The 27,268-nt window shown below is 35.6% G+C and overlaps 1 protein-coding gene across 1 annotated transcript; it reads left to right on the top strand.

The window, feature by feature from the left end:
• Positions 1 to 6: 6 nt before the first annotated feature.
• FEZ2 (fasciculation and elongation protein zeta 2) lies at positions 7 to 26,838 on the top strand. The gene is made up of 9 exons (XM_027641521.1): positions 7 to 243; positions 1,708 to 1,816; positions 4,890 to 5,006; positions 6,459 to 6,603; positions 9,631 to 9,899; positions 12,517 to 12,597; positions 17,071 to 17,146; positions 19,378 to 19,443; positions 24,626 to 26,838. Exons 2-9 carry the CDS (start codon positions 1,745 to 1,747, stop codon positions 24,640 to 24,642), a joined length of 843 nt encoding a protein of 280 aa, XP_027497322.1. The 5' UTR covers positions 7 to 243; positions 1,708 to 1,744; the 3' UTR covers positions 24,643 to 26,838.
• The last annotated feature ends 430 nt before the right edge of the window (positions 26,839 to 27,268 follow it).

Below are 27,268 nucleotides of genomic sequence, written 5' to 3'. Positions count from 1 at the left end.
GGCGGCGGCGGCGGCCTCGCAGCGGGACCCGGGGGACTGGCAGGACTTTTCGGGATTCCAGCCCTCCGCAGGGAACGGCCCCGAGAGCGCCCGCGACAAGGGCGGCTGGGGCGGCGGGGATCTCGGGGCGAAGCTGTCCCTCTGCTTCGAGCCGCCGCAGGCCCGGGCTGGTGGCGGCGGCGGCGGCGAGAGCCGCGTTCCGCTGCGGCCTCTCACGGAGCAGAGCGCATTGCAGGACGACGAGTGAGTGCGGGCCGGGGGGAGCGGGGGGCCCGGCCCGGCCTGAGTGGACAGCGCGGCCTGACAGCCCTGTCCTAGAAAGCGCTGCCCCTGGGCCTTGGCGAGCCCCGGCAGGGCTTGTGGGCTGCGGGAATGGAGCCTTTCCCCGCCCCCGGGGCTGCAGCTGTGAGCGGCCGGGCCCGGGCAGGAGGGCACGTTCGGCCTCCGCGGTGCGGGTTTGACGTGGAGCCCTCCGGCTTTATTCCCGTGACGGCCAGGGAAGCGTGTGAGCATCCCTGAGCCTCTGACCCCGCCGGGCTAACGAGAGGTACCTGTCCTGAAGTTCGGAGTGACCGGGGGTGGTGTTTGTTTAGCGTCTTGGAAAGTGCCCGCTGTGTCAGTGTTAGTGCAGAAAGCAAATGAAGAACAAAATCTCAGCTGCAACCGTGATAATTGTGGGGGGTTTTCCCCTGAGCAATAAAGCTTTTCTGGTTCATGCTGATTTCCAGTTTTTAAACATTATTTTACAAATATTTATACTTCTAATTTTATAGTAAATTCAGTCAGCTTATCTTCATTAAAAATACTGCAGTTTTACTTTAAGGTAACAAAATTGTATGTCGTCCTTTAAGAGATGAAAAAAAAAAAAAGCCTGTCAGCAAGAGACTAGATATCTATGGTATAAACAGTGAGGTAAGTTCAGAGAACCATGAGTCACGTTGGGCAGTGATGGGGCTCTATCTGCTCTTCTGTGTCTGGCTCAGCCATTCCTCTGACCTCCTCTGAGCCTTAGCTGGGCAACCACTCCAAACATCCACCCACAGCAGAAAGCCAGGGCTTGCTGGGCGATGAGGAAGCAGCCTGCTCGCAGAGCTGCTCTGTTGACAGTCTGAACTGGTGTACCAGGGTGGGTCTGCGTGTGCAAGGCTCTGGTACTGCCTCTGTAGAAACAGCTACGATTGACAGAGTGGTGAGCTAAACTCAGAAAGAGTACTTCTGGATAAAACTAAATTCTCTCAAAGTTTTAGTATAATTTGTGTATGTTTGTTGTTCTGTCATAAAGGGAAAGAAAAAAAAAACTGGTTCAGAATTTGCTACTCAGTCTAATTCCTTATGCTAATGTGCAGCAGGAAAACAGCATTAGGAATGGAATTTATAGCTCGGTTCAAATTTTGTTAAAGGAAGGGCTCATCCACCCCCAAAAAAGATTTTGAGTATGGTTATATAATTAGCATGAGAGCTGTCTCTTCATTTATTCTTCTATTTCACTTCTGTGCGTACATTGTTTAAAAAGGGAAATATGTTTAGCAAAAAACATTTTCTCTTAGTTTCAAAATTAAAAATATTGTGAATAACTTGCAGATGAATATTTAGGGAGGAAGATATAGTTACTGATAGAGGTATATGGTCATTAAGAATATGTTTATTGCTGATCAACTGCTGCTTATTTTAAGGTCTGCGTTTTTGTTCCTTTATTCCTCTCTCCAGGATTTGGAATGCTTTGACTGATAATTATGGTAACGTGATGCCAGTTGACTGGAAATCTTCCCACACCAGAGCTTTGCACTTGCCAACACTGAATCTTTCAGAAAAAGGGGTAAGTTCTGATGAGGAGAAGTACCCTCTTTGGATCTTTTTTACTCAGCAGCGAAATAAAACTATTTGCATTTGTATAAAAAAGTGTCGTTATTAAATGACTGAAAATATTTTTAATGCTTGCCATTATACATGAGAGGTTTTTAAAAATAAAAAATCTAACAACCATTGATGTACGTTTTCATCTCCTTGGGTTGAAATAATGCAAGGTTGGTTCTAGATGAATGTTCATTAGAGCCAGAGCATGATAGAAAGAAATGTAAAATGAGAAAGTGCTTCACATAAAATCTTTCCACTGTCTGATTCATGTTGGACACTGATGTGGGTAAGGGAGGAAAAGAGGCAGGGATACCCTGATTTAGTAAATCCAGTGTGGACTTTTTTTTAAGTTCATCTCAGTTTGCAGTCAGATGGCTTCTTTAATAGGAAAGGTGGCCCAGGAGACACTGAATTGCCAGAGTTTGTTTTGTTTTCCTTATTTAACGGTCTGAGGAGAGAACAGGGAATTAAGAGCTTCAGAGAGGTTTATAGAAAGGGTTGTCCTCCAATCTTCTTGTAAGTGGATTAAAACCTTTCAGAAAGAAAAGCCAGGAGGAATTCCCGTCTCACAGGTCTTCTGAGGAAAAGAGTGGCTTATCTTTTAAACATAATGAAGTTGAGTTACGTTGTAAAAATATCTGTCTGTGTAACTTGAGAATAGGGTAATGCTTTGACTTTAGCCATCATTAGATAATCCACAGATGCTTTTAATGTGACAGGAGTGAAGATTGTTCTGCTGAAGACGGTATTTTTGGGGTTCAGCAGGGGAAGGTGCCAATTTGGAACTCACTTTATTGATTTGAGACTGATGTTTATCCCTTGAATTTGACTTGTGTTTATTCTAATTTTTATTAGAGTGCTTATTCAGATTTTCTAAGTGGTTTTAGAGTAATTAAATCCTTACATTTTAAGTAAAAATACAGGCCCCCCCCTGCTGTGACCTGGTGTCACTGAAAAATGGACTGGAAGACTAATGGATTTCTCGATAAGGAATTAAGTATAATACTTTTAAAAAAGTTTCATATAGTTTTTGTAAGTTATTTGCAGGCAGTTATGAAGAAAGTACATAAAAAAGTGTAAAGTGCTGTTGCTGGATTAGAAAGAATCTTAGATGTGCTGCCAGGAGAGGGGAAAAACAGTTTATGGATTAAACATATCTCAAGGTTTTTCAGCTTTCACTCCACCTGGCATGCCTTCTGATGTGTAAAGCCTGTCCGTTTGGGAGCGTTTGACATACCTTTTTTCTGCTTCTTTGTGTTCAGCAGTATTTCTGGAGATGTGACAGCACATATGGACCAGCTAGCAGCTTGTTTTAACTTTCTTACCAGGAATATTAACAGCTAAGCAACACTTCCGTGATGCGTTTGAAACTAATAATATGCTGCGGAAGTTGTGCTTAAAGCACTTCTCCTCTGTTCTAGTAGGAAAAAATGTAAGATGAATAAGGCTGATTCATCTGATCTCAGTTGCTTCACATCGCAGATCTGCGCATACTTTTATACGTCTCAGGGAGTGAAAGAAGCAGTTGGGTGGAAGCGTTGTACGTAGTGGTACAACAACAATTACTTGTTTGTTTTATTTTTGCTAGATTGCTTTTAAATGGGTCATTCCCTGGTGTTGTGAGGACAGGAGGAGGCATGGAGTGTGGCTGTGGGGAAAGCCAGGTGTTCCTTTTAGCACAGGCTACAGCTGATGCTGTGGTGGTTTATTAGCCTAAATTATCAGAATATATCCTGACAATCTCAAATATTTCTGGACATGTCGGAAGGGGAAGCTGATCTCCTTCTTGATAAACTTACCCTTGCTTACTGTCCCATTGTTGTTGCTGTAATCTTGTATACATGGAAAAATATTTGAGGATGGCAGGTGTTAAAAAAATGTCAAATTGGAGTTTATCTGTGTAGTAGGTGAAGAGATATTCTTAGTGGAGCCTTGTCGCTGCATGGTAATTATGATTCAAATTCTGGGAAAAAAAGTGGACATTTGACTTCATTCTGAGGACTGAAGAAATGTAAATTGTATGTTTTCCCCTATAGATGAGCTATCTGGGGATATTGGTTGCAGCTTCAAAATGAATCTGAAAACTATTAGGGTTTCTGAAGAAAATTGGGAAAATTGGAGAATTACAACAAAAATTGAAAACTGATACAGTGAGGCCAAGGACTTTGTACAGCCAGTCATAATGCTTGTAAATTAGCCCAAAGACCAGTAGAAGCAATTGAGTTAAAAATGTCAAAGGTTAGGGCTTGCAGCTCTGCGGGGCTTTTTTTAGGTTGGTTTGGCTGGAATATAGTAATAGACAATGTGCAGGAAAAACTAACAACTTTGTAAATAAACTAGAATATATCACTGTGTGAGAGTAAAATATACATGACTAATTAAGGAGGGGATTTAAATCTTTTCTTTTACTATATGTATATCTTTGTTTTGGAAGGATGAGTATAATTTAATGGTATATGTATGGAAATAGTGTTACTTCTCTTTCTTTTTGAAAAGACCCTGAGGTATTTAACAATGTATTTTTTAAATAATCTGGGGTGGTACCAGTGTTCTGATACCAATTTTCAATATCAACTCTTCTCAGCTTTTTTCCATGTCTTTTATTAAGTGACAAAGTAGAACTATAAAAGCACATAAAGTAACAGGTGTGTGTGATGTTAGATATTATAGGCAGGTTTTTCACCATCCACTGACAAGTGTCTATCTTCACTTAAGATTTAAATATCTACATTGGATTGACAGCCTTCCATGTAGATATCTATGTGTCAGTGTGTATATGGTCTTTATAGGCAGAGATTATTTAAAGAGTTTAAAGACTGAGGCTATTTTAACTTTCTGCAGTTGCAGTTTTGATTTCATTTTCCAGGTTATTTGACAGCAAGAATTATTGATTCCATTATTGCAGGCACGGAATCTGTTTCATTCTTAAAATTCAATATTAGTTTTGGGTTTTAAATATATACATGTATTTTATACACTCACGTTTGGATGTGTGTATATATATTTATATAAATACACCTTTTCATGCTTTTTAGGTAAATGACAACTTGAACCTTGACCTGTCAGATGATGAAGAGCTGAGAGAACAGCTGGATATGCATTCTATCATTGTTTCTTGTATCAATGAAGAACCACTTTTCACAGCAGAGCAGGTAAAGTGTTCATCAAAGTTAGTGCTGTTGGTGTAATATGTTCTTTTAGTCTGTTTTTTTTGTTGTTGTTGTTGTTCTTCTTGCTGCTCATTATAGCTAAGCTTCTTGGTTGTAATAGTGTGTGAGATACTACTATGTCATTCAGATTTGAAAAGTATTCCAATACTTCAGGTGAGGTTGATAGTCCAGGGTCTTTGAAATCTTTATGCATTTCTTACCATGAATCAGTCAGAAAGGCTACTAAATCAGGTGTAAGAGTTAAAAAGCAAAAATATTTTCAGAATCTTAGTGGTGTGGTAGAGTTTGTAGTTTTCCAGCATGACTGTATGGTAATTCATAGCTTCACGTGACTTTATTGTTAGCAACAATTCTTTGAAGTTTTTGCCTAACTTGAGAGGAGATCAATGTTTCTGCTAGTAAGATTTCAGATTACTTAGTACCTAAAGACTTTGGCTCCAAACCCATGGAAATTGCTCTTCTGAGTAAGGTTAATGATGGTCTGTTAAGATCCTGCTTTAGGAAGCAAACACAATAATATATTTTCTTATTATTTAAATGGTTACCTGTGAACTCTGATGAAGAGGGTTATTAATAACATGAGAGACAGGATTGCTTGAACTGCCTCAGCTCTTTTTTACTGTGAGGTGGATCTCAGCAATGATTACAGCCTTTAAACCTGTAAAAGTTGATGTGTTACTTATTCAGATGTCTAGTTAATAATTTGTCCTGTAGAACTATGGTCATTTGTATAATGAAAAGTAAACTCTCCACTCACAGAATTTCTGTTCTCATACTTTCTGTCTGGCTCAAGTCTTATGTGCAGGGATGCAAATCAGCTTCAGGTTATGGTGGATCAGTTTGTAAAACTTCTCATAGGCACAGTAGATTTTCAGGCTGTTCAGGGGTTTTTTTGGTTTTGTTTCTGAGGTTGTTTGGGGTGGGGGTATTTTGTTGTTTGGGTTGGGTTGAGCTTTTTTGTTTGGTGTGAGATTTTTTGGGTGGATGGATGGGGGTTTTGTTTTGTTGTTGTCTGTTTCTTTGTTTTTGTTGGGTTTTGGTTTGGTTTGGTTTTTGGTTGATTTTTTGGGGGTTTTTTAGGTAGAGAAGTATAGTGAAGTAGAGGGACGTAATTAGTTTTTGGTATGTTTTCCTTCAGCTGAATACTCAAGAAAGATACTGCAGCTTACTCTTTAGTTCAGTTCTCTTAAGCAGAATCATGTGTACCTTCATACAGAAATAACTATGTGGTTTCAACACACTGCTTGCTACGTGATTACCAATTTACTGTGACAAGATACGGGTATTCTCAGGGAACGAGGATGCAGAGGATGTCAGGATGCCAGTATGATATTGTTGACTCTCTTCCATCTGGTCTTGGTGTTAGTTTCATCAAATGGCAGGCTGTTTCTCTTCAGGCAGGAGGGTTTTCATAAGGCTTTTCATTTTTCAAAGGTGATTGAAGAAATAGAGGAAATGATGCAGGAATCGCCTGATCCGGATGATGATGAAACACCCACCCAATCAGATCGGCTCTCTATACTTTCCCAGGAAATTCAGACACTTAAGAGATCCAGTACAAACAACAGTTATGAAGAGAGTAAGTGATATTTATTAAATATTTTGCTCTTATGCTTACTGAAAATAGTTGAAAGGGTAAGTTGGCCATGCGTTTAATTCAAAGGAAGTCCTTCTTACGATATATCTGTATTCAAAAATATTTTCAAAATGCCTTGAAAGAATAGTCTTGATTAAGAACATAAGTAGAGGACTTGTCTTTGTCAACTTTCATAACTAAGAATAAGAATAAAACTTTACAGAATTTCAATTTAAAGCAAATACTCTGAAGGTTGATACAGTGGAATGGGATTTCTTCATGGGTAGAGTGATAAGTTGGTAATTGTTTATTAAACTTTCGCAATTTCTTGATGCCCATATGCTGTTTAAGTTTAGCTAAAGCTCTTGGAAGCTGTACAGTAAATAAGGAAAAGGGTTTTTCTTTGGTACTGTTTCAGTCATGGCAACCTATCTTCCTTGACAGTAACACAAAAATAAGGTGAACATTCCTTTTTTTTCCCCATAAGGACCTTGCATATTTTTCAGTCCTCCCATTCCTCTTCAAAAAGTTTAATAGTTAAAAAAATCCTTTGTGTCTTCTACTCAAATTAAATCATCTGTGCTTCCCTACACAAAAGCAAAGAAATTACATGTATAGTTTAATTGTAGTAGGTTGAATTGTATGAAAAAGAAACCTGTGACTAACCACTTTCATGATGGAAAAATTTGTTTAATGTATGCATTTGTCACAATCAATTCTAGAAGGTGATAGGGATACAAAGAATACTCATTAGACAGTCGTTATACTTTGGTCCCTCTTATAAAGTTTAGTGCTTTCTTTCCTGTAGTCTGGGTCATCAGTATAAACTGTAGAAGATTCAGAAAACTGGCTGACCTCTTGGGGCATCACTTACAGTTTCTGCTATGTTTCAGATTTATGGAGGAGATACCATTTTCATGGCTGGACTCTCAACTGTCTCAACACATAAATTTAAGGAATGTGAAAGCAAAATGTATTGTGTTCAGCAGGGCTTCCTGCTTTCCTGACAATTCCATATGTCTTTAGGTTTGGAGTTAATCAAACTTGCTTGGTATTTCATATCATATTTATTTTGCTTTGTCTTGAGTCCATCTTTTCTGCTGCATCCTTATGGTTTAAAGGTCAGTCTCGACTGAACTGTGCCTTGAGTTACTTTGGCAGTTAATTTAACTTTGCTTCACCAGTTTCTCAGAATCTGCTTTCTTGTCTTTCAGGTCACTATTTTATTAAAAGCTCTTGTTACCTTTTTTCAGTGTGTGAAGGTGCTTCAGTGTTGGTCTGCATCTCTCTGAAATTTTTGCAGGTTTTTGCTGAAAACTGTCTGGCTTTTATAGGATAGATCAGAGGTGTTCATGTTTAGGATTCAGAGCAGGAAATCAAAGCTTGTATTTAGTTTTTTCTTGGATGGGAAATGACACGTATTAAGGCAGTCCAACAGTCAAGCTGTGGTTACACAAGTGAGTTCTTTAGCCTACATATCTAAGTTTCAGTACATGTAGTCTTCTGTATTTGAATTCCTCTGCTTCACTGACCTGCATTAGCTGAGTATTTCCTATGTAGCCCTTTGTAGACTTTGATAATGACAATTGATCTATCATAAACAAGTCAGAACTGCAGTTGGGTAGCCTGCACCTATGTTTTTGGAACAATTGTTTCTTATGCTGTGAAGCTAGTTTTTAAGTGTTGGGACTCATAGGTGCTCTCTCTCAGTACTGTAACAGGGTTTGAACAGAGTTTAAGGCCTAAGCTACTCTGAAAAGGTCTCCTTGACAGAGAATTGTCTTAACAGGTTTCATCACTTTTTCTTTAGTTGAATAAGTGACAAGGAGCTTTCTACAATCAATTTTCCCTGCTGTAATTTAAGAGAGAAAATCTACATGTCACGTATTACCTTTGATGCTTCTAAGAGCAACACTTTTTTGTAGTTTGTGGCTTTATTTATATTTTTCAACACTTGTCAGTGTTTTCCCTTACAAGAATTTTTTTAGGCATGATATTTACTAGACTAATTTTATGAAACTAAATAATTGCAAACATCTATTCCGTGTCCTTAAACAGATTGTATTCATCAGTGTAATCAGGACTAACTGTTTCTCAAGTGCCATTTAAAATTATGGTCTTTGACATAGCAACTGCTGGAACTTACTGGCTTCCTGGGTGTGTCAGACTTAAACTGGAACAAAAAGCAGTCTTCTAAGAATGTGCTCACTTCTAACCCAGGCAAGCCTCAGAACATTTTCTTGATCATAATTTCACTTTCTGTAACACATGACCCTGTAGTACCTTTGAAATGCAAACCTGGATGTTTGTTTTTTTCCTTACAAGCTGACATTTTACAAGCTTCTGATTTAGCTTTGACCAATTCAGTCTCATGCTATCTCAAAACCATTAATGCTATTGATCTAGGTTTTTTTTTCAGGCAACGCAAGGCCATGCTTTTGATTACGTGGAAAATTGGGAGAATTATGCTAGTTTTTCTGCTAAATACTGCAAAAAATGTTGTCATAAAACTTTGGCACAAGCTTTTATTAATATGCATGCATACCTTAGCAGTATCACCAAGAAGATTTTCTTGCTCATAGAGTATAGTTTCTGTATTGCTATGGGTGAAAAACCCAGGGATTCCAGAAACGCCAAAGTTTTGATTGTCGTCAGAAAATATGAAGGCCTTTTACTCTGAACAGTGAGTGCAGGCAGAAAGTAATAGTTTACACTGGTGTCAGAAGTTTAGCACTTATTTCAGCTTCCTTAACTACCAACACTCTCTTCGTATTTGCAGATTATCTCAGATTTCTCAGAAGTAAGAAAAAAGTTTAACTGTCTTCTTGTTGCTAATCTTGTTGCCTCTGGGATGTGTTTATTCTTTTAGGAATTTTCTTTTAGAGTTTAAATATAGTTAAGAGTTAAATATAGTTTAAGAATTGAATTTTTTGTTTTGAGAAATTTCAGAGTACTTTTTTCTTTTAATCCCCATAAGTTTTCTCATGCCTAAAATCTTGACAGATTACTTTTTATATGAAATATTTTTAGGAATAAAAAGATTGTCTGTTGCTGAATTAAATGAACTGCTAGAAGAAATTGAAACTGCTATTAAGGATTATTCTGAGGAACTGGTACAGCAGCTGGCTCTACGAGATGAGTTGGAGTTTGAGAAGGAAGTGAAAAACAGCTTCATTTCTGTCCTCATTGAAGTGCAAAACAAACAGCGAGAACACAAAGAAACTGCAAAGAAGAAAAAGAAGCTGAAAAATGGTAGTCCTCAGAATGGCAAACAAGAAAGAGGTCATATGCCTGGAACAGTAAGAAAATTTTTATAGCTCTTTATACTTTTAAAATGTGTTTTGTTTTTTTCTGAATAGGAAGTAGTAGTTCTAGATTATATCAAGATACCCAGTACACCTGCTTCTATGCTTTCATTTGCAAACAAGGCTTAGGCACTTCCTATTGAGAATTTTTTTTTCACAAAGTTGTATAATATTTTCCTCTTCCCATACTCAAAAAAGATTTCTTTAACTGTTTGCAAATTAGCCTGGAGCCAGCATACCTTTCTTGCAGAAAATACTGTCTGCGGATGTACTGCTCTGTGTTCTTTTGTCAGTAGGCAAACTCATCTGTTTGGTTTCACTGTGTGAATTTTAGTATGTGTTAGTCTTGCAGGAAATATTGTTGGTGTAGTTGTACAGATATTTATTGATTGTATTATTTTCTAGGTAGGAAAAAAGTGAAAGTCTTACCCCAGATCTCTTAACCTGGGGCAGAGTTACTACATCCAGCAAGAGACAGGGATAAGGCCAAAGTGTAGTTTATTAGCTTGTCAATGCAATTTTTTCTTTCTTATCTGACTAGTATAATTTTAAATTATTTACAATATTATTGTTTGAATTTTTTAGTGCCTCTTACAGAAGGCAAAAAATGTGTTTTTGTATATCTTGGCTAAGTCCCAGAAGGAATGCTTCAGTTGGACATTAAAAGGTTTGGGGTTTGCTTTTCAAATATAAGGAATGAACATTTATAATGAAATATAAACACTTCAGAATCTATTCCTAAACTTACAAGAATAAGATACCTGTGATATAACCTAAATGGGGTTTTGATCTCTTCTCTATAGTGAAAAATCTATGTGTGTAACTAAATGTTAATGAAACTCTAAGAAAGTATATGTCTGGAAAAGCATACAAAATTGTCATCACTTTACAAGAGCACAGTGAAAAGTTCCTTCTTGGTTCTCAGTCATGGAAAACCAAAAAGGGGTATTTTATCTAGAAAGAAAAATAACTGTTTGGTTTTGAAACTTGAGTCAAGTGATTCATAAGCTATTCTAGTTAGTTTCAAGTTTAGAAGCGTCAATGATGCTTACAAATATAACTGTATGTTGTCCCAGTAGAAGATATTTTTGTGTTTGGTCACTTGAAGATGCTGATGTGTCAGGTTGCTTTCTAAGAGGGAGTGAACAGACTAGCTCATAAGTAAGACTGTATGCTGCACATGTGTGATTCCTTTGAAAATAGCTTTCACTGTCACTAGATACAGAGTTGAGAGCCCTCTCCCAGAAGGGAGGTGCAAGCTTCCTTGCTTCAACACTCCTTTTTTTTTCTTTTTTTTTCTTAAGAAAGTACTGAGAATATGCATACAGAGAGTATGTTCAAGTAGCTTTGTGAAGAGTGAGTTTCTATTAATAAATATTGTATAAATTAGTAATTTTATTAACTATAGTGAAGTCTCATTTAAATACAAAGATTGGAAGTAGAGTTAAATTTTCATACTCTAAGAAAATGAATTCTCCTGTAGATACTATAATTGAATTTGAAAGGAAATAGATATTTTAATTTTTTATCCTTGATACAGTCTTTGGGTAAATCACTTTCTTAGAGTTCTAAAACTTTTACCTCTCTCATAAAGGCAAACTGGAGAGCAATTAAAAATAGTCCAGGCTTGAAGATACCAGTTCCCTTAAGTAGGATATCTTAAAAGGGTTAAGATGGCTTTGGTAACATTTATGTCTTTACTGACCTTGTTGTGCTTTAGAAAGCAAATGAATACTGTATTACAGCACATTTTATTCCCCCTCCCATATATATATATACATTCAGATAAACATGCTGAGGTGTGGCCTTTTTACTGCCCTGTTTCAGCAGCTTGACAGTTTCTTCTTCTTATATTCTTGTCAGTTGCTGATTTTTATATTGCATGCTAAACATCAAAATTATTTTGATTTTTTTATTTTATTTTATTTCACTTGTCTTCTCCAGCAAGCAAAAAGGATTACAGAGTTCAAGGAAAAAAACTGTGGTTGGATTATATACTATTTTTTCTTTACTTGGATTCCACAATTCTATGTAATGGTGCTTGAAATCAATATGGGTGTATTATTAACTAATTTTGTATGTTTTATCATATTACAGAAAAGGGGGAATTATAATTGTTGCTTCAGTTGTGGAAAAGGAAGCATTAAAGCGTAAAACATTTTAAAGAGGTGGAGACTGAACAGTGTTTCTAGTAGGTGCCTAAAATCCGAAAAATCTGAAAAATTGGTATCCACAGTGTCTTTAAATGTATATCATTCAAACACAAATGTTAGAGGAGATTTTATTGCGAACTGAACTTTCAAAAATGCTATTTTTTACATTCCAAAATGAAACAAGCTTAAAAGGCAAGTCTCGATTATCAGGTCTGCAGTGAGAAGGTTTTATTTGAATAAATTTTGATGTAGAAATACTGCTTAACTGCCATTATAAGGTTTGCTTTTTAATGATAAAAATTAAGTAGATGAATGACGAAATAGAAATGTGCTGAAATACATCTCAGAGCTTGTCTTTGTCATTTGTCTTTCACAGTCTTGATAAATGCTGATTAATAGTCCTCTGAACTTTTCTCTGTCCCTTTTTTTTCTCTCTGCTGTGTTTTCACTACTTGTAGCGCTTCAGCATGGAAGGGATCTCAAATGTCATACAGAATGGCTTCCGCCACACGTTTGGAAACTCGAGTGGAGAGAAACAGGTGCTGGGCTATCTTCTCTCTTTTTTCTCATTCTTTGCCTGCACTTTCAGGAGCTGAGATCTTGAAAATTGACAGTAGTTGAAGATAAATGCTGAGGATAGGATAAAATGTTGGAATCTCTGCTCCTTCCCTGCCTCGGGACTCTGATCAGCCTTCAATCTCTTTCTCTCCTCAACAGCTCGAGAGAGTCAGGACTTGATACTCTGATGCATGTAGCTAATAACCTGTATTTCTTACCCCAGACTAAAAGTCTGTTTTGCTATAATGCATGCTTCAGATAACATTGCATGTCTGTAAAAATTTAATATCTAGTTAAAGAATATGTATCAGGCTAGATGTAGTGTTTCAGCCTTCAGCATTAACAACTTGCACACTACCCCCAAGTGAAAAAAAGGTTTTGTTTTCTTTTTTCTTCAAATGTTCAGAGCTGATATATCTAAAACCAGAGTAGAACCTGGAAAATACATAGGCTGTATTGTATGTCTTTTGCCTTTGGAAACTGCATGATTTTAAAAGCAGTGAAACGTGTGCAATGCAGATTACCGATATAAAATACCTGAGCCATAGGCAAGATGTTGTATGTCCCTCAGAGGCAAGATTTTATGCCTTATTTCAAAATAATACTTGCCTGTTTATTTCAGAAATGTAGTATGTATTTTATTAAATGCATTCTGTATTTTAGTGAACTGTTAATGCTTATGCTATTATTTAGTCTTTTGGCACCTATTACAAAATATTGGTATTTCACATTATTTAACACATACCCACCCATTATAGGTAATGCAGTTGTGCCAAAGGAGTGCATTAGAGTTAATTTTTTTTTCCCAGTGAGAAATAATTTGAGCCAATAAATTGTCTGGTAGTTTAGAAGTCAAGGCTGATTAGGCTTTTGTCTGGGAGATGGGTGTTGTATCCTGCAGAGGGCTTCAGGAGGTAAAACGACAACACTCAAGTCATTCCCGAAGCATGAGGTTAGAAATCATGGACTTACACACTTACTCAGGCAAGGGATATGTATGAGAGTTTATGAATACATTGATCCAGATATTTGTCCCCAGCTTTCGGGATCTTGAACACATGTGCAGAGCTTACCTGAGTACATTATCTCAATACTAATAAAGATATAGCTCTGTTGTTTTTTTCTTTGCTATATATATCCAGCTATTTACCTGTATCTTTAGGCATTTTAAATATCATGTATTTTCATGACATGAACATATTTAGCTATGCCATCCCATCACACTTTTTGTTAAAAGACTTTCACTGCTCCCTTCTAGACATAGGTAGCATAATCATATGTTAACAATAACACTGAGTGGATAACTCTTCCAGTCATTTTTTGAGTTAATTTACTGATGTTATTCTTCATGTTGATCATACTTTTCCCCTGATTTATCTTATACGATATCCTTGTTAGTGGGGTTACGGTTTTTTTGTCCTTCCTATATCCTAAAGGATCATGGAAATAATATGAACTATACTGGAGAAAGGTGGGAAAGATAATTAAATCTGTTCTGATTTAGTTCCTAGAAATCCATTTTTGTATGGCATTTGTTTTCTGTTTGGAAGGTTTTTGTTTGATCGGGCTTTTTTGTCACATTACCAAACCCCTGGCCTTGCTTCTGAAATACTGGTGTCATCTTCTTATAGTATCAAGTTGCAAAGTAAAACAATTATCAGATATTCAGTTTCTTAGTGCTACTCTCACAGTATTAATTTGAGTAGTTTTTTCAGGGTGTATTGTCATTATAAACTCAAATTCATGTGTTTTCTGCTAGCAGGGAAGAGTTAGTTAACAATCTGGAATTGCGATTAAAAAAACGCAGGGACAGACAATTTTTTGTGTACCTGGGAAGGCAGAATTTCCTACACATAAAGTCACAACATAAAGTTTATGGCAAGTTTGAGCACTTATTTAGAACTCTTTTCAATCTTTAAATTAAGTGGTACTTCCCACCTTCTACTACCCTCTGATAGTGAGTACTTCCTTTTTTAAATTTTAGCCCTTTTTTCTGTGTGTATGTTTGAGACATAAGTGAAAATTACTTGGAGTTCTTCAGCATTGAAAGATAAACTTCCAATGAGCACTTCTTGTTCCCGTCTGATAATGCAGTTGGGGGAAAAAACCCCAACACCCATCTGCATAAAAGCCATTGAAATGTTTGTAGCTCTTTCTGTGATCATACTTCCATAAAAAAATTCAAGATAGTCATCTTAATTTTGATTTTCAGGCATATCAGACACTTTTTCTGATTACAAATTGTGATGGGAGTTGCTGCTTATCATCAAATCTGCTTCAAAATTTTAGAGGTCACAGATTTAATAAGTGGTCATGTCAGTCAGCTACTCTTTAGTCCCTTTTTCATCCTTTTCATATGTTATCCTTCACACAGCAATTTATGGAATGAGTTTTTATAGTGTTATTATAGAAACTGATTGTTACAGCTGCAAAGTATTGATGAGAAAAAGAATTTTTTCTGGAAACTAGGAAAGAAACTGCTTTTTCTGTTTTGTTTTTTTTTTTTTTTAATTTTTACTATTAGAGAGGTAAAATAATAGGTGGAGTTTACAGGAGAAGAAAAACAGGGATAAATCGATGTTTGGTCCAGTGAAACATGTCCTGGTAGTTTATTGTCTAGGTAAAAGGTACAATACCACTTAGTTCTGAAGGCTGGAGAAGACAGAGGTCTGATTTCTGAGTTAGTAGATCCACTTTCATCTTTGACATTTGCAGATTCAACAGCTATCGATTCTGGTCATTTCATTAAGTGGACACTTCTCTGCTGATCCTTGGTTGGTTACATCTCCTATAAAAGAGATTGAAAATTGACTGTTTCCTAAGAAGCATTACATGCTTTTCTCTGCTGTGCTGAGTGGATGTGAGAAAATGCCGAAAGAAAAGGGAGGGAGAAAAGCACCCTGTGTTTGCAGAAGGTCTTGCTGAGGTGTCAGTACATCCCGTACAACTGGTTCCCTTAAGTGACACTGAACTGAGTCTGTTTGGCTTTAGACAGATGATGTTTTTGAGCGTGAGGTGCACGATCCTGCTGAAAACATGGCAATGGTTGTAGCAGTGTTTGGCAACACTCAAATGTCTTCTGCAAAGTGAACCTCTTCACCAGAGTCTGAGTTACACTTGACTCTCACTGAAGTGCTGTTTACTAGGAGAGGAGACCTTTTATCTTGTATGACGTGTTTTCTGCTTGTTGCATGGAGAACTACACAGATCTCAAGTTGGATGAGGGGTTGAGGGTTACTTTGCCTACTACCTTGTAGCTCTTAACCCATAATAAAGTTCCTGTTAAATTCTTACAAACTGAATTGAGGGAAGTTTATCCACTTCAGTACTTTTTAGATGCTGACCTCTTTAAGAAGAATATGCATCCATATAGGCTGCAAATTCAGATATCTAAAATGTATTTAATAAAAGCAATAAGGTTGCTTCAGAAATTTGAAAATTAATCTTGTTTGCACTGCAGGCATGGAAATCTTGAAAGAGGTGAGAAATTTTTGCCTTTTTTTTTTTTAAGCAGACAAGAATTAAAGATTTCAGTAAATAGAAAAAAATTGAGTTGGTTTGAAGCAATCTGTTAGCACACTCAGCTATTAAAATGGATAATTTAAATCAAATTCCAAATAGTGGGGCCTTGTGTTTCATTAGGCTCGCCTTGTTCTTTTTGGTTGGAGTTGTAAAGCAGCAGAAGGTGAAAGTTGTCCATTTTCATTTTCACCTAACTGAAATTAGGGGCATCCTAATTTTCTTTGCATAGGGGACTAGATCACCATCAGAGCTGGGACTGGGCTTTGATCTGTCAAAATCTTTGGAACGTTTCATGTTCTTGATATGAGTTAACCGGTCACTGAGAAAGTCTTGTGGCTGTTTTGAGGCTGTTCAAACAAAGTTCGAGTTTGAAGATTTGTTTAGGTTTTTTCCCAAAATACTTCTTAGCACTCTTCTGCAAACTTGAATGCCTTACTTAAGGTACCTCAACAGCCTGCATCAGTTGTGCTCTGGAATCCTTTAAAAAGGCGACTGTTCTTAGTTACTTGAAGGTTACATCCGTATTTACCTGGAAAGGTTTTTTATGTATTTTCTGGAAAGAATTACTTTCTGATTTTAGGCACAACTCATGATGCCTGCTTGATATTTATACTCTTTTTTAAGAGCAACTCTATTGGTGTGCGTAGGCTCTGAGGAAGAAGCGTAGCAGAGAAACTTTATACTGTAAACAGCTCCAATTTTTTAAATACTTTTTTTTTTTAGTGTTTAGCTGCATGGCTTCTCAAATGGCCACATAATTTGGAAAAAAAAAATAGAAGTTGACTTCTGTGATAAAGGCTTCGGGATAGGAAAGGTAGAATCTTAATTATTTGTGGCTAATAATTTCAGTTGCTACAATTTTTGCAAAATAAAATGCAAGCAACAAAGTTGCATGAAAGGACCTTCAGCTAACTCTGTTTTTCATTTGACAGTACTTAACAACCGTCATTCCTTATGAGAAGAAAAATGGACCCCCATCTGTTGAAGATCTTCAAACATTAACCAAAAGTGAGCATATGAAGTTTCCCCCACTGATCCTTTCCTCTTTTTATTTACAATTGTGTTTCCTCCAAACCATTACTCCATATACTTTTCTCTTCCCCCTTACCCTATGCCCTATGGTGATTTTTAACCATATGTTTCGGCCAGCTTTAACTGAGCCTTCGTGGTATGTTGGTTTTCTATTTGTTCACTGAAACCTTGAAGGCTAGAAACTTGCATGTATCAGAAAGTAAAAGTTCTCACGTTATTTTGACAGCTGGGCCTTATGGAAAATACTGCATGTCATGCAATTTGGCAATACTGTCTTGTAGTGCCCAATATACCCCTGTTTGTTTAAACTTGCTGTGCTTTATTGAGGTTATTGTAATGACTTTGAAAAATTGAAGTGGATGTGAAGATACTTGTGAGTAGTTGCATAATGATTGTGCTTGATTGCCTTTAAAATAGCTGCCTTCTCTCTGTAGTTTGGTTTTTTTGTTAGTAAATTTTTATGATTAGGAATTCCAAACCAAACAAGAGTTTTGACAATGCTTTGAATTCCCTGTTCTTCACATCTTTTTAGCCAGATCCTCAAAATTATTTATAAGTTCTAAGTTCTCTAGTTGTTTGGGGGGTTTTTTAACTCTAATTTGCAAGAAAAAACAAAGTTGTATTTTTAAAAATTACCTACTAAGGTGATTTAATACAACAGAGCATCTCTAGGAGTCAATGGCATCTCCTTCTTTTGAGGTTTATAGGAACAGTTTAAAAATAGGTGGTAGAGTGCGTCAATGTATTTTATGAGATCTCAGTGCAGGGCTTTGGATCTAACTATATCTTAAGGTGATTTTCAGCAGCACAGTTCTGTGATTCCACAGGTGGCTGAGATGGTAAAAGGCTCATTGGTTATTTCCTAGAAAGAGAAAATAAATAATGTATAAATTCTGGAGTAAATTAAATATTTAAGCAGGAATTAAATTCCCCTTATTTTTCTACAGTAGACACCCTCAGCTGTTAATTCATACTTATCTTGTGACAAATGGATTTCTCATTTTGTCTATTCCTGCAGTGAAATTTTATCCTCTTGCCATATTTAAATTTCTCTTGAAAATATTAAGCAGAGAGAGACTAAAGCCTCCTGAAAACATTTTGTGTTGTTTGACAGTTTATTAACAGAATGTCTTGTACAAATGCATTGTAAAGAGTATTCATAGTATTGACTTCTGTGGGCTGGTTGTGGCTGGAACTTCATCCTGTGATTCCATTGCAGGTCTCTGACTCACTCTGCTGTTGTTAGGGCCAACAGTAAAGCAGATGTTTAGGGCTGTTCAGTTGGTTTTTCTTTCAAAGCTTTATATTATTCCATAGTTATGAACACTAATGTCTGTCTGTAACATAAAAGTTGATATTAAGCACTTTATTAAGCACTTGTTATAATAAGAGTTTAGAGTCTCATGCAAGGAATTTGAAGATTACTGCTATTCAATATAATTCTGTATTTTTGATTCTTTCAGTCATGTCCAGAGTGCTTTATAAAGGGTTGTCATTGTCATTATGGAGTAACAGACAAGCTTATATGTGTCAAGTCGATCTATTCCACATGCTTTCCTTTCTTCAAAAATAGGCAAGATGGACAAGATTGACTTCATATACGTCACAGAAATGACATTTTGGCATTATTCTAAGTTATTGCCAAATTCAGTCATGTATTTAAAATTTTTCTAAGCTACAGCAGCTAAAATTCACCATTTCAGGAGGAAAAAACCCACCGCTAATATTTTCACAGCATAAGTCACATAAGTATTTCTCCAGAAAAGCTTCATTGTTCCATGATTTGAGGTAAAGATCAAAGATATTAAGTAATGGAGCATACTTTTGTGGCCTGAGATTTCCAGCCCATCAATAGTTGTTAGCAATATTATTTTTGGGTGTGGTGGCTTTCTTTTGGTGAGATTTTTTTGTAGGGAAGAGATCTTTTTTGTTGTTGTTATGTCTGATGACATTTTATGTAATAATTAAGCACATGAAATGGGACTCTTGCATCCGTGTACTGTGGAGTTCAGTGAGAATTACACAAGTGAAAGGTGGAGATGTGATGTGTCTCATTCATTGTATCTTCTCATATTTCAATTAAGAGTTTTCTGACTAATCCGATAGTAATGTCCCTATGAGTAGTTGAAACAGTTCCATGGTATTTATTTTGAGTGTTGTGTTTAATTTATGGCTAAATATCTGCTTTACTTTTTTTCTTGCTTTAGTTCTACATGCCATGAAAGAAGATAGCGAGAAAGTGCCAAGCTTGTTAACAGACTATATTTTAAAGGGTGAGTGTGTTTCTTGGCAGGGATTTTATTTTATTCTAAATTAACTTAAAGTACATTTAAGGTGTATTTGAAAAGAATGATCCTACAGCATTCATGAATTATGTTGCCCTTCTATCAACATAACTTTCATTTATATTCTATTTTGTTCAAGATTTCTGATTATACAGTTCATAAATAAAACATGTTTACTTTGTTTGTGTTAGTATAATGTAGTAAGTATGCAGTGTATATTCAAACAGCTGAACAACAGCAGCAGGAGCAAAGAAATCTGGCTTATGAAGTTAAATAGGTACAACTTATGTTTTACAGGTTTTTCAGAATCAGAACTCAAACTGCATTTGCTATATGACTGCTTATAACTTTATTTTAAGTGTTACCTTCTGATCAATAGTAAAAATTATTTATCTATTTTACTTGTTATAGCTTCTTCACATTTTATTTTAAAAGTTTTTATATGAGTCATTTTTTTTCCAGTATTATACATTGATGATATTAATAGAATTTCAGGCATTGAAAGTCACTGCTTGCTTTACTTTAAGGAGGTGTTCCAGGTAGCTTCCAAGTTGTTAAATTATTTTTAAATGTTCTTCTTCTGACTTCATTTTGGCGTAGATCTTACTGATGCTCATGGTCTTACTTCAATTCTTGGCATATAAATGATACCAATTTTTTTTAGTGTTTTAAATTTAGCATATGCATCAAACTCCCAAGATCTGAACAAACAGCTGCCACTCAAATGTGTATTACATTCTGCTTTTCATGTGCTGCAAAAGTTTTTCTCTTCTTTTGATATCATGCTTTCCAAGTCTTGCTATTTTTTCAAATATACAATCATTTGACTTAACTCCAGGTGATTTTTAAAGGTTTTTGTATTTCTTACACAGACATTCTCATCTTACACATATTTGACAGTACTATCAGGTTTAAGTTATATAGTGCGTTGTTATTTAAGAAAATCTGAAAAGAGCTGTTCAGTATTCCAGAAGCTCCGACAGATTCCTGTTGGAAGAGGTCAATTTCTAAGTTTTGTGTAGGGTTGCACAAGTACCACATACAGTAAGAATGCAGAGATCCTTTCAGTTAATTCCTTTGATTTTTCCATTGTTTACTTACCCTTTCTAAAAATTCATCTCAAATTAGACAATTATTTGCTTATGAGCTGAGAACCATGTAGGATCAAAGGTTTTTTAATGGCGATGGCACTAGTCTTTAATTTTGTAAGTCACAATCTTTGACCCAATTGTTGTCAATAATTAAAAATTTTTGCTCTTCATAATACATCTGGTAGAAAGTGATTGGATTTAATAGTGCTGTTTACAGTGTCTGCTCTTATTTTTAGATGTAGCTATCTAGAAAAACCTTCAGATCACTAGGATACTGAGAAGAAACTGGCTGCCTAGGGAAATGGAGCAATCTCCTGTAAAGAAGGCTTGTAGACGTAGATTACCTGAACGAATGATAAGATGATCTAGGAAGCTTGAACTGAAGTTTCCTCCTGCCTCTGCATGTTTGTGACTTACAATCACCAGGGATGTTCTACTAGCTAGATGTGACAATTACAAAAACATCATACATATGCAAGCAAGCGCTGTTATCTCTAAATAATAAAACACAAATGATGGGAGTATAAAGTCTAATCACTTACATCGCTCATACTGAAAGGAAAACGCAATTTCCCCTCAGCTGTCATTTCCATAGTGAACAGGACCAAGCCTTTCTTCATCCTGTGTGGGTCTGTGTGCACAAGTGGCAGGCGGTTGTACAAGCTAGGGAGCATAGAATTTTACTCTTCCTTTCGGTGTGGCCTTAACTGAACTGTTGACATTATGTTAAATATTTATAACTCAGCTAACAATGTTCCATTGTAATGCAGATTTATCCTGTGAAACAAAGTCTTCCAGTTGTTTCTGAAGTTGTAACCTGTTTCTCATTTTCTGCCACTAAAACTTCTGGCCTGAAACCTCAGTGAGGCTTTCATGGCACAAAATACTTCCAGCCACCTGTCTATTGTCTGGAAATTACTTTTAAAGATTGTTAAAGGGAGATTAGGTGAATTCTCTACAATCACTAAGATTAACTTTTAGCTCAGCTTTTGTACCTGAAATTCCAAACTACTCCTTACATTCCAAAATAAAAGTAGTGACTTACTTTTTGAAGATTCTGCTCTACCATCAAATGTCTTGGCAAGGTAAAAATCTTTATGAAGATTTAGGGGTTTGAATTTGTTTTCCAAAAGAAGTTCTGTATCCACTGGTAATAATCCATATGGTATGGTGGTAACTGTATTCATTTTACAATTTTCTCTTCTGTGATCCAGCTGTTGTCTTAACTGAATGGATTTTATTGCTTTTTCTTAAGCATTAATCAAGAAATGAAATTTTGAAATGTGTGAATTATATCACCAAACATACTTTGTTCTTTTAAAATCTTTTAACTGCTTGTTCCTTTGAGGACCATTTTGTCCAATCTTACAACAAAAAAACCATGTGACAGTAGGAAATGTGTAGCTGTATGGAAAATCTGGTTTTTTTGGCATTTGTCTGCACAGGTAAGTGCAGACAAGGTTTCTATTTTATATATATTTATAAATATATATATTTTTTATTCTACACAGCAAAGAAAAGAAATCTTAAAAGTAAACCCTTAATGATTTTTTTAAAGCAGCACTGTCTTGTTATTCTATGGTATGTAAGAAATTAGAATATGCAGTCTTATGTGGGTGTTGTGGCTGTCCACAGAATTATTAGTAAACTTTCCCAGATATTGGTGGCCACTGTTGAAAAGTTACTTAAATTGTTTCAAAGCCAGAGCTGAAGAAAAAATATCAGGAAAAAGATTATTTTAACAATCGCCAGAGTATTGTTGGCACCATGCAGTGAGAAAAATAAAAAAAGAATGCTGTGAGCCTGGAAAGGTAAATGGAACCTTAAGGTTGAGCAGTAAGTGGTGATGTAACAGGAAATGTTACCACATTACTGGTGTTCTGATAAAAAAACCCCAAAAGTCAGTGAAATGAGTTTATGTTTTCTTTGAAATTCAGAGTGTTTTGTAGCATTCACCATCTTGAATAACTTGAACTAAATGCCAAAATAATTCTGAAATTTGGATCATGTAGGAAGACACGCACAGATCCCTTCCATCTGCGTTGTCTAATAGTCACTATCTGCATTTAATAATGATTGAATAGATTTGTTTTGGCAAGATATTTTGGGCAAGAGCTGGAGCATGGAATTGAAACTTGAAGGAGAATTCTGCAGCCAGATCACCTATTGATCTTCCATGGATCATTCTTGTATTTTTTTTTTCACAACCAGCTAATGCTTCTGAAATGCTGCAAATAGAAATCCTCAGAGCATCGGTTGTGCAAATCCAGTATAATAAAGAAATTACAAAGAACAGTGCAACTTAGTGCATTTTCTGTTAGGGAAAAAAACATATGTACTTCTCAATAGGATTATTAGGTTTGACATTATTTCTAATGTTTGCTTTTTTAAAAGCATCTTCTTTTCCCAATTTCTACTGCCCCCTTGTGTCCCCTAAAATGTTAAAAATACCATTTTTTTCCTCATGCTTAAGTCCCTCTTTCCAGGGGTCAGTTAGCTCTCCCCTGGCTCTTTTCCACAGGGAATATTTCCTCACAGGTAAGTGTTCAGAAACCAGACTAAGTACATGTTCTGTGTAGAGTTGGGTCCAATGCAGTAACTTACCTTCTCTTGTTCATGTTGCTCTTACTGAAGCCCAAATTATTTTCAAGGGAATTTTTTCCTTTTGTTGGGTTCTGTTTGTTTTTACTTTTCAGTGAACATTTCTATCCTTAACTTAACAATAATGAAAAGGACTTAGTGGTTTCCTTGGCAAGTAAATTTTAGTTCTTCTCCCACCAGCATATGATTAATATTTTAATATTGTGTAGCTTTAGAGTTAAAATAGATGGTAACATGAAATTGATTAGCATGTGCAATTGTGCTTAATTTTTTCTGAATATATTTTAATATATCGATATTGTTATTATATTTTATCGGTAGAGATCATGAAGTGAAAACTGGGATTTGAAAAAGAGTGTGGGAATGAATTTGCTGACAGGGAACGAAATACCAAACCAACACTGAAATTCTTTATCTTAAAAGGCACACTTCTGGACTGAATGAATTAATTAATCATTCTCTGTACCTTTTCAAGGTTAATATTTTCCTTATTCAAGAACACAAATAAGTGTAAATAATTGTGACATCCTTGAAACATAACTATTATATAACAATATATGAGTATGTATTCATAGTTGAATGCCTTTGTAATCAGATGTGTCATTACAGTAAACTGTTATAAGATGTATTTATTGATAAGCTCTGTGTTCTTTTCCTTAACAGTCTTGTCCTTAAACAGTAATCGTGACATAAAAATACAGTGCTACAAATAATATGCTATACATTACTACTTAGTAAAATGCATGACATACCTAGTATTGTTTTTTCTAAATGTAGATGTCATGAAAACAGTCATTTTCCATCTTTCACCTTGCTCTTTCATATCTGTCCTTACAAGTAAAAACTTAAATATTTTTTTGTTTTAATAAAGCCAGAATTTACACCTTATTCCATTTTTAAATTATGCAAGTATTTCAGATAATGAGAACATTTATTTTCTTGACTTTGAAGTTTTTGTTTAATTGTTACACCTGACTTCTTTATTTGCTTTTGTGTTGTGCTAGCATTGGTTTGAAAGCTGGATTACTCTGAGGTTTGTGTCTTATGTTGAAACAGGAATGAGAAACACATGAAGGACATGTCTTATCTTCCCACTGTGTGATTCTTGTACACGCACCAGAATTAGAAAGTAGAGTTAGAATCTCAAATTGTCAGTGCATATTTTTAAAATATAACTGCATGTGTCACCTGTTATTTAAAGTTCTGTTTTCTCATAGAACACTCAAAAAGCACTGTTTAAGACATGACCTTTAGTTAACTCATTTCTGGATAGCTAGTTAAAGATAGTGGGTTGTGTCACTTAATTACCTTTTGAGAGAGGCTGATAACTTAATTGCCAGTTTCAAAAGATTTCTAGATTTTACTGTGTTACTAATAGGGTAGAATTCAACATTTAAATATTTTAGTATATACATTACATTTTTATACAGACCAACTTCACTGATGTTTATCAAGATGTATTTGTGGTTCTTTTGCAGTTCTCTGTCCTACATGAAGAGGGCTGCCTTTCAGAATTAGCCATGCTCCTTTCTGTGATGAGAAGCTTTCTGTGGATATAACTCATAGTATTTTTTCATTTGGCACTATACCTAAAAGAAGTATGCATTTGCCTCCTCTGTGTGTACGTGGATTTTCTGATCCTACAGTAGGTCGTCTGGGCATGACAACTCATTCATTTTAACTTAATAGTGCAATGAACTGGAGCAGGGAACAAACATTGTACAGTTTTACTTGCATTGTTCAGACTTTTTAAAGTCTATTTTTACATTGTATAGCATGTAGTAAATCCTCCTGCACATTTTGTTGTTGGAAGGAAAAGTAAACTTTGAATAGTGTAAATAAAACAAGGCTTATTTCAAGGAATCCATATTTAAAAGCATCTTTAGTTCCTGTAGCAAAGATGAAAAAAGGATCGTAGCCAGACCTGGAATTAAGGATTCAAGTGAGTTCTCCAGGCCGCGTCCCAGGATGGTGTTGGTGAAAGTCTGCAATCAACACTTCTTTGAAAATGATAATGTTGAACTATACAACGGTATCGTTCATAGATGAACAAATCCAGATGCTTTGGTCTGACATAAGTAATTGTGTGTTACCAATTCTTTAACACAAATATCTGAAAAATGTAATGTTTCATATTTTGTTTTATTTTAATTATTAATGTTCACGTGGCTTAGATATGCTCCCATATTGCTGCTATAGTTTTAGAGGTTTTAATAAGTGTTTGATCTTAATGAAAATGCTTCAATATATAAACATTTTAAAAGACAATATCTTTTTAAAAGTACATGTACAGTTTGAATAACTTGCACCTGGCTTCCAAGTTAGTATTATATTGAGACATTTGTTGTTGTGTTTCTAAATTTTACTACAAATCTCTCTTATAAATTGTATGCACTGTCCCTTCTGTGATGATGTGTCTGCATTCAAACAGATGAGAATGTATTTTACAAATCCTGTACAAGAAACATACCCCATAATCTCAACCTTAAACACTTACCACAAGTAATTTTGCCAGTCTTAAAGATTAGATTGAAGTTTAAAGAGTACTAATAAAAAAAAAAAAAGGAACTATTTTCTAGATTGAATTCCTGTTGATTCTATACCCAGATTTATATACTGAATGTCTAAAGGCACTGGAATATAAGGTTCTAAAGAGATAAACTTGTGTTTTCTTCAGACAGTTTTTTCCATTTGAAATCTTCAGGGTTTTTGTTAGTTACAGAGAAATATGCTCTTGAATAGCTTGCATCACTTCAATGCTCAATTTTATCATCATCACCAAATACTATTTTGATCAGTAAAATATATTCAGTTTAAGAATGGTTCTCATAATGCTTTTTTTTTCCTAAGGGCCTCAGAATTTTTGTCTTTAGTGCCTTTTTCAGATCATAAATTTTTCAGTTTAAAATTCTTTTTCTCTCTTTCCCCAGCTTGACACATACTTGCCAGCCTGCTCAGGAATAAATAGATGCTCTGCATAAGTGTGTCATATGTAAAGTTTTTTCATTGCTTTATTTTATTTCATTTGTAGTTTCTCTACAAAAGAAAGCTGCCATTTATTTCTGTAGCTGTTGTGTTATGAACTCATTATGGCATGCTTTTTGTACAGAAATTCTTGATGTTGACTTGATGTTGATGCCTGGAAATTGGCAAAGGGGGTGACCCTGCTTTATTTTTAAAATGGTGCACATGTGAAACCCACCATGTCTCTATATGAGATCTATTCAGAGGTGCTTCAGTCTCCTGTTGAGGCTTGAAGTGAAAAGATGGAACAAAAAAACCCAAATAAACAAACAAACAAAACCAAACAAAAAAACCCCCACAACAACCAAGGGAAGAATTAAAAAAAAAAAAAAGGAAAGAGGAAAACAATAACAAAAAAACTTTTGACAAAGTTTGTGTTACTTGTAGCAAATCTTGGATGACTTAAAGTCATGAAATACTGAAAGTAGTGAAACGGGAAAGAAAACTCATCATTAAAGACCAGAAACAGCTTTAGTGAGCTAAGGAGCTGCTTTGTTATTTCATGCCCCTCATCAAACTAAGCAAAATGTCATTATGAAAAGTACCTGTTTACCTTGTATGCATTAAACAACAGCTGCCAAAGATGGCAAGTATTATATATATACCTATATATGTACATAAAAAATTAGATCTCAGAACATTTGAATAAAAAGAACCATGCAAATCTCCTTTTCTGCTGAGTTCTATGCACTTTGTATTCTCTATTATGCATCCTTTTTCCAGATTCAGATCCTGAATCTTGCATTCTTTCAGGGAGATGGATTTCACTGTTCATTTTAGTTTTTGCATGTGACAGCTGTAAATGGCCACCCAAAAGCAGTAGCTGAGAGATGCCCTACCAGAGATTTAGTAAAAATACATTTTTTACCAAAATCCATTTCATGTTTGATATGAAGAGTCCTGGAAGCAAAGTCCTCCTAAAGTCAATGAATTTTAAGGTACTTAAGTTATTTGTATCACTTGCTATAATAGCGTCTTTTTTTTTCTTTGTATTTTTTTCCTGTTTTGTTTTTTAATCTAACTCTTCTTCTGTGTTTTCAGCTGTTTCGTTTGAAGTTTATTTACTTGCTGGACAGAGCTGAATTTTGAGTCAGGAA

The sequence above is a fragment of the Corapipo altera genome, unplaced genomic scaffold (genome assembly GCF_003945725.1).
Source record: "Corapipo altera isolate COAL_440 unplaced genomic scaffold, ASM394572v1 48b, whole genome shotgun sequence".
Lineage (NCBI taxonomy): Eukaryota > Metazoa > Chordata > Aves > Passeriformes > Pipridae > Corapipo > Corapipo altera.
This window is presented reverse-complemented; position numbering and strand designations above follow the sequence as displayed.

Bases quoted from the DNA above. Each gene is read 5' to 3' on its own strand.
- FEZ2 (XM_027641521.1), top strand. From the start codon at position 1,745: ATGCCAGTTGACTGGAAATCTTCCCACACCAGAGCTTTGCACTTGCCA. The intron at 1,817-4,889 runs GTAAGTTCTGAT...CATGCTTTTTAG, and splicing joins TGAATCTTTCAGAAAAAGGG to GTAAATGACAACTTGAACCT. The intron at 5,007-6,458 runs GTAAAGTGTTCA...CATTTTTCAAAG, and splicing joins CACTTTTCACAGCAGAGCAG to GTGATTGAAGAAATAGAGGA.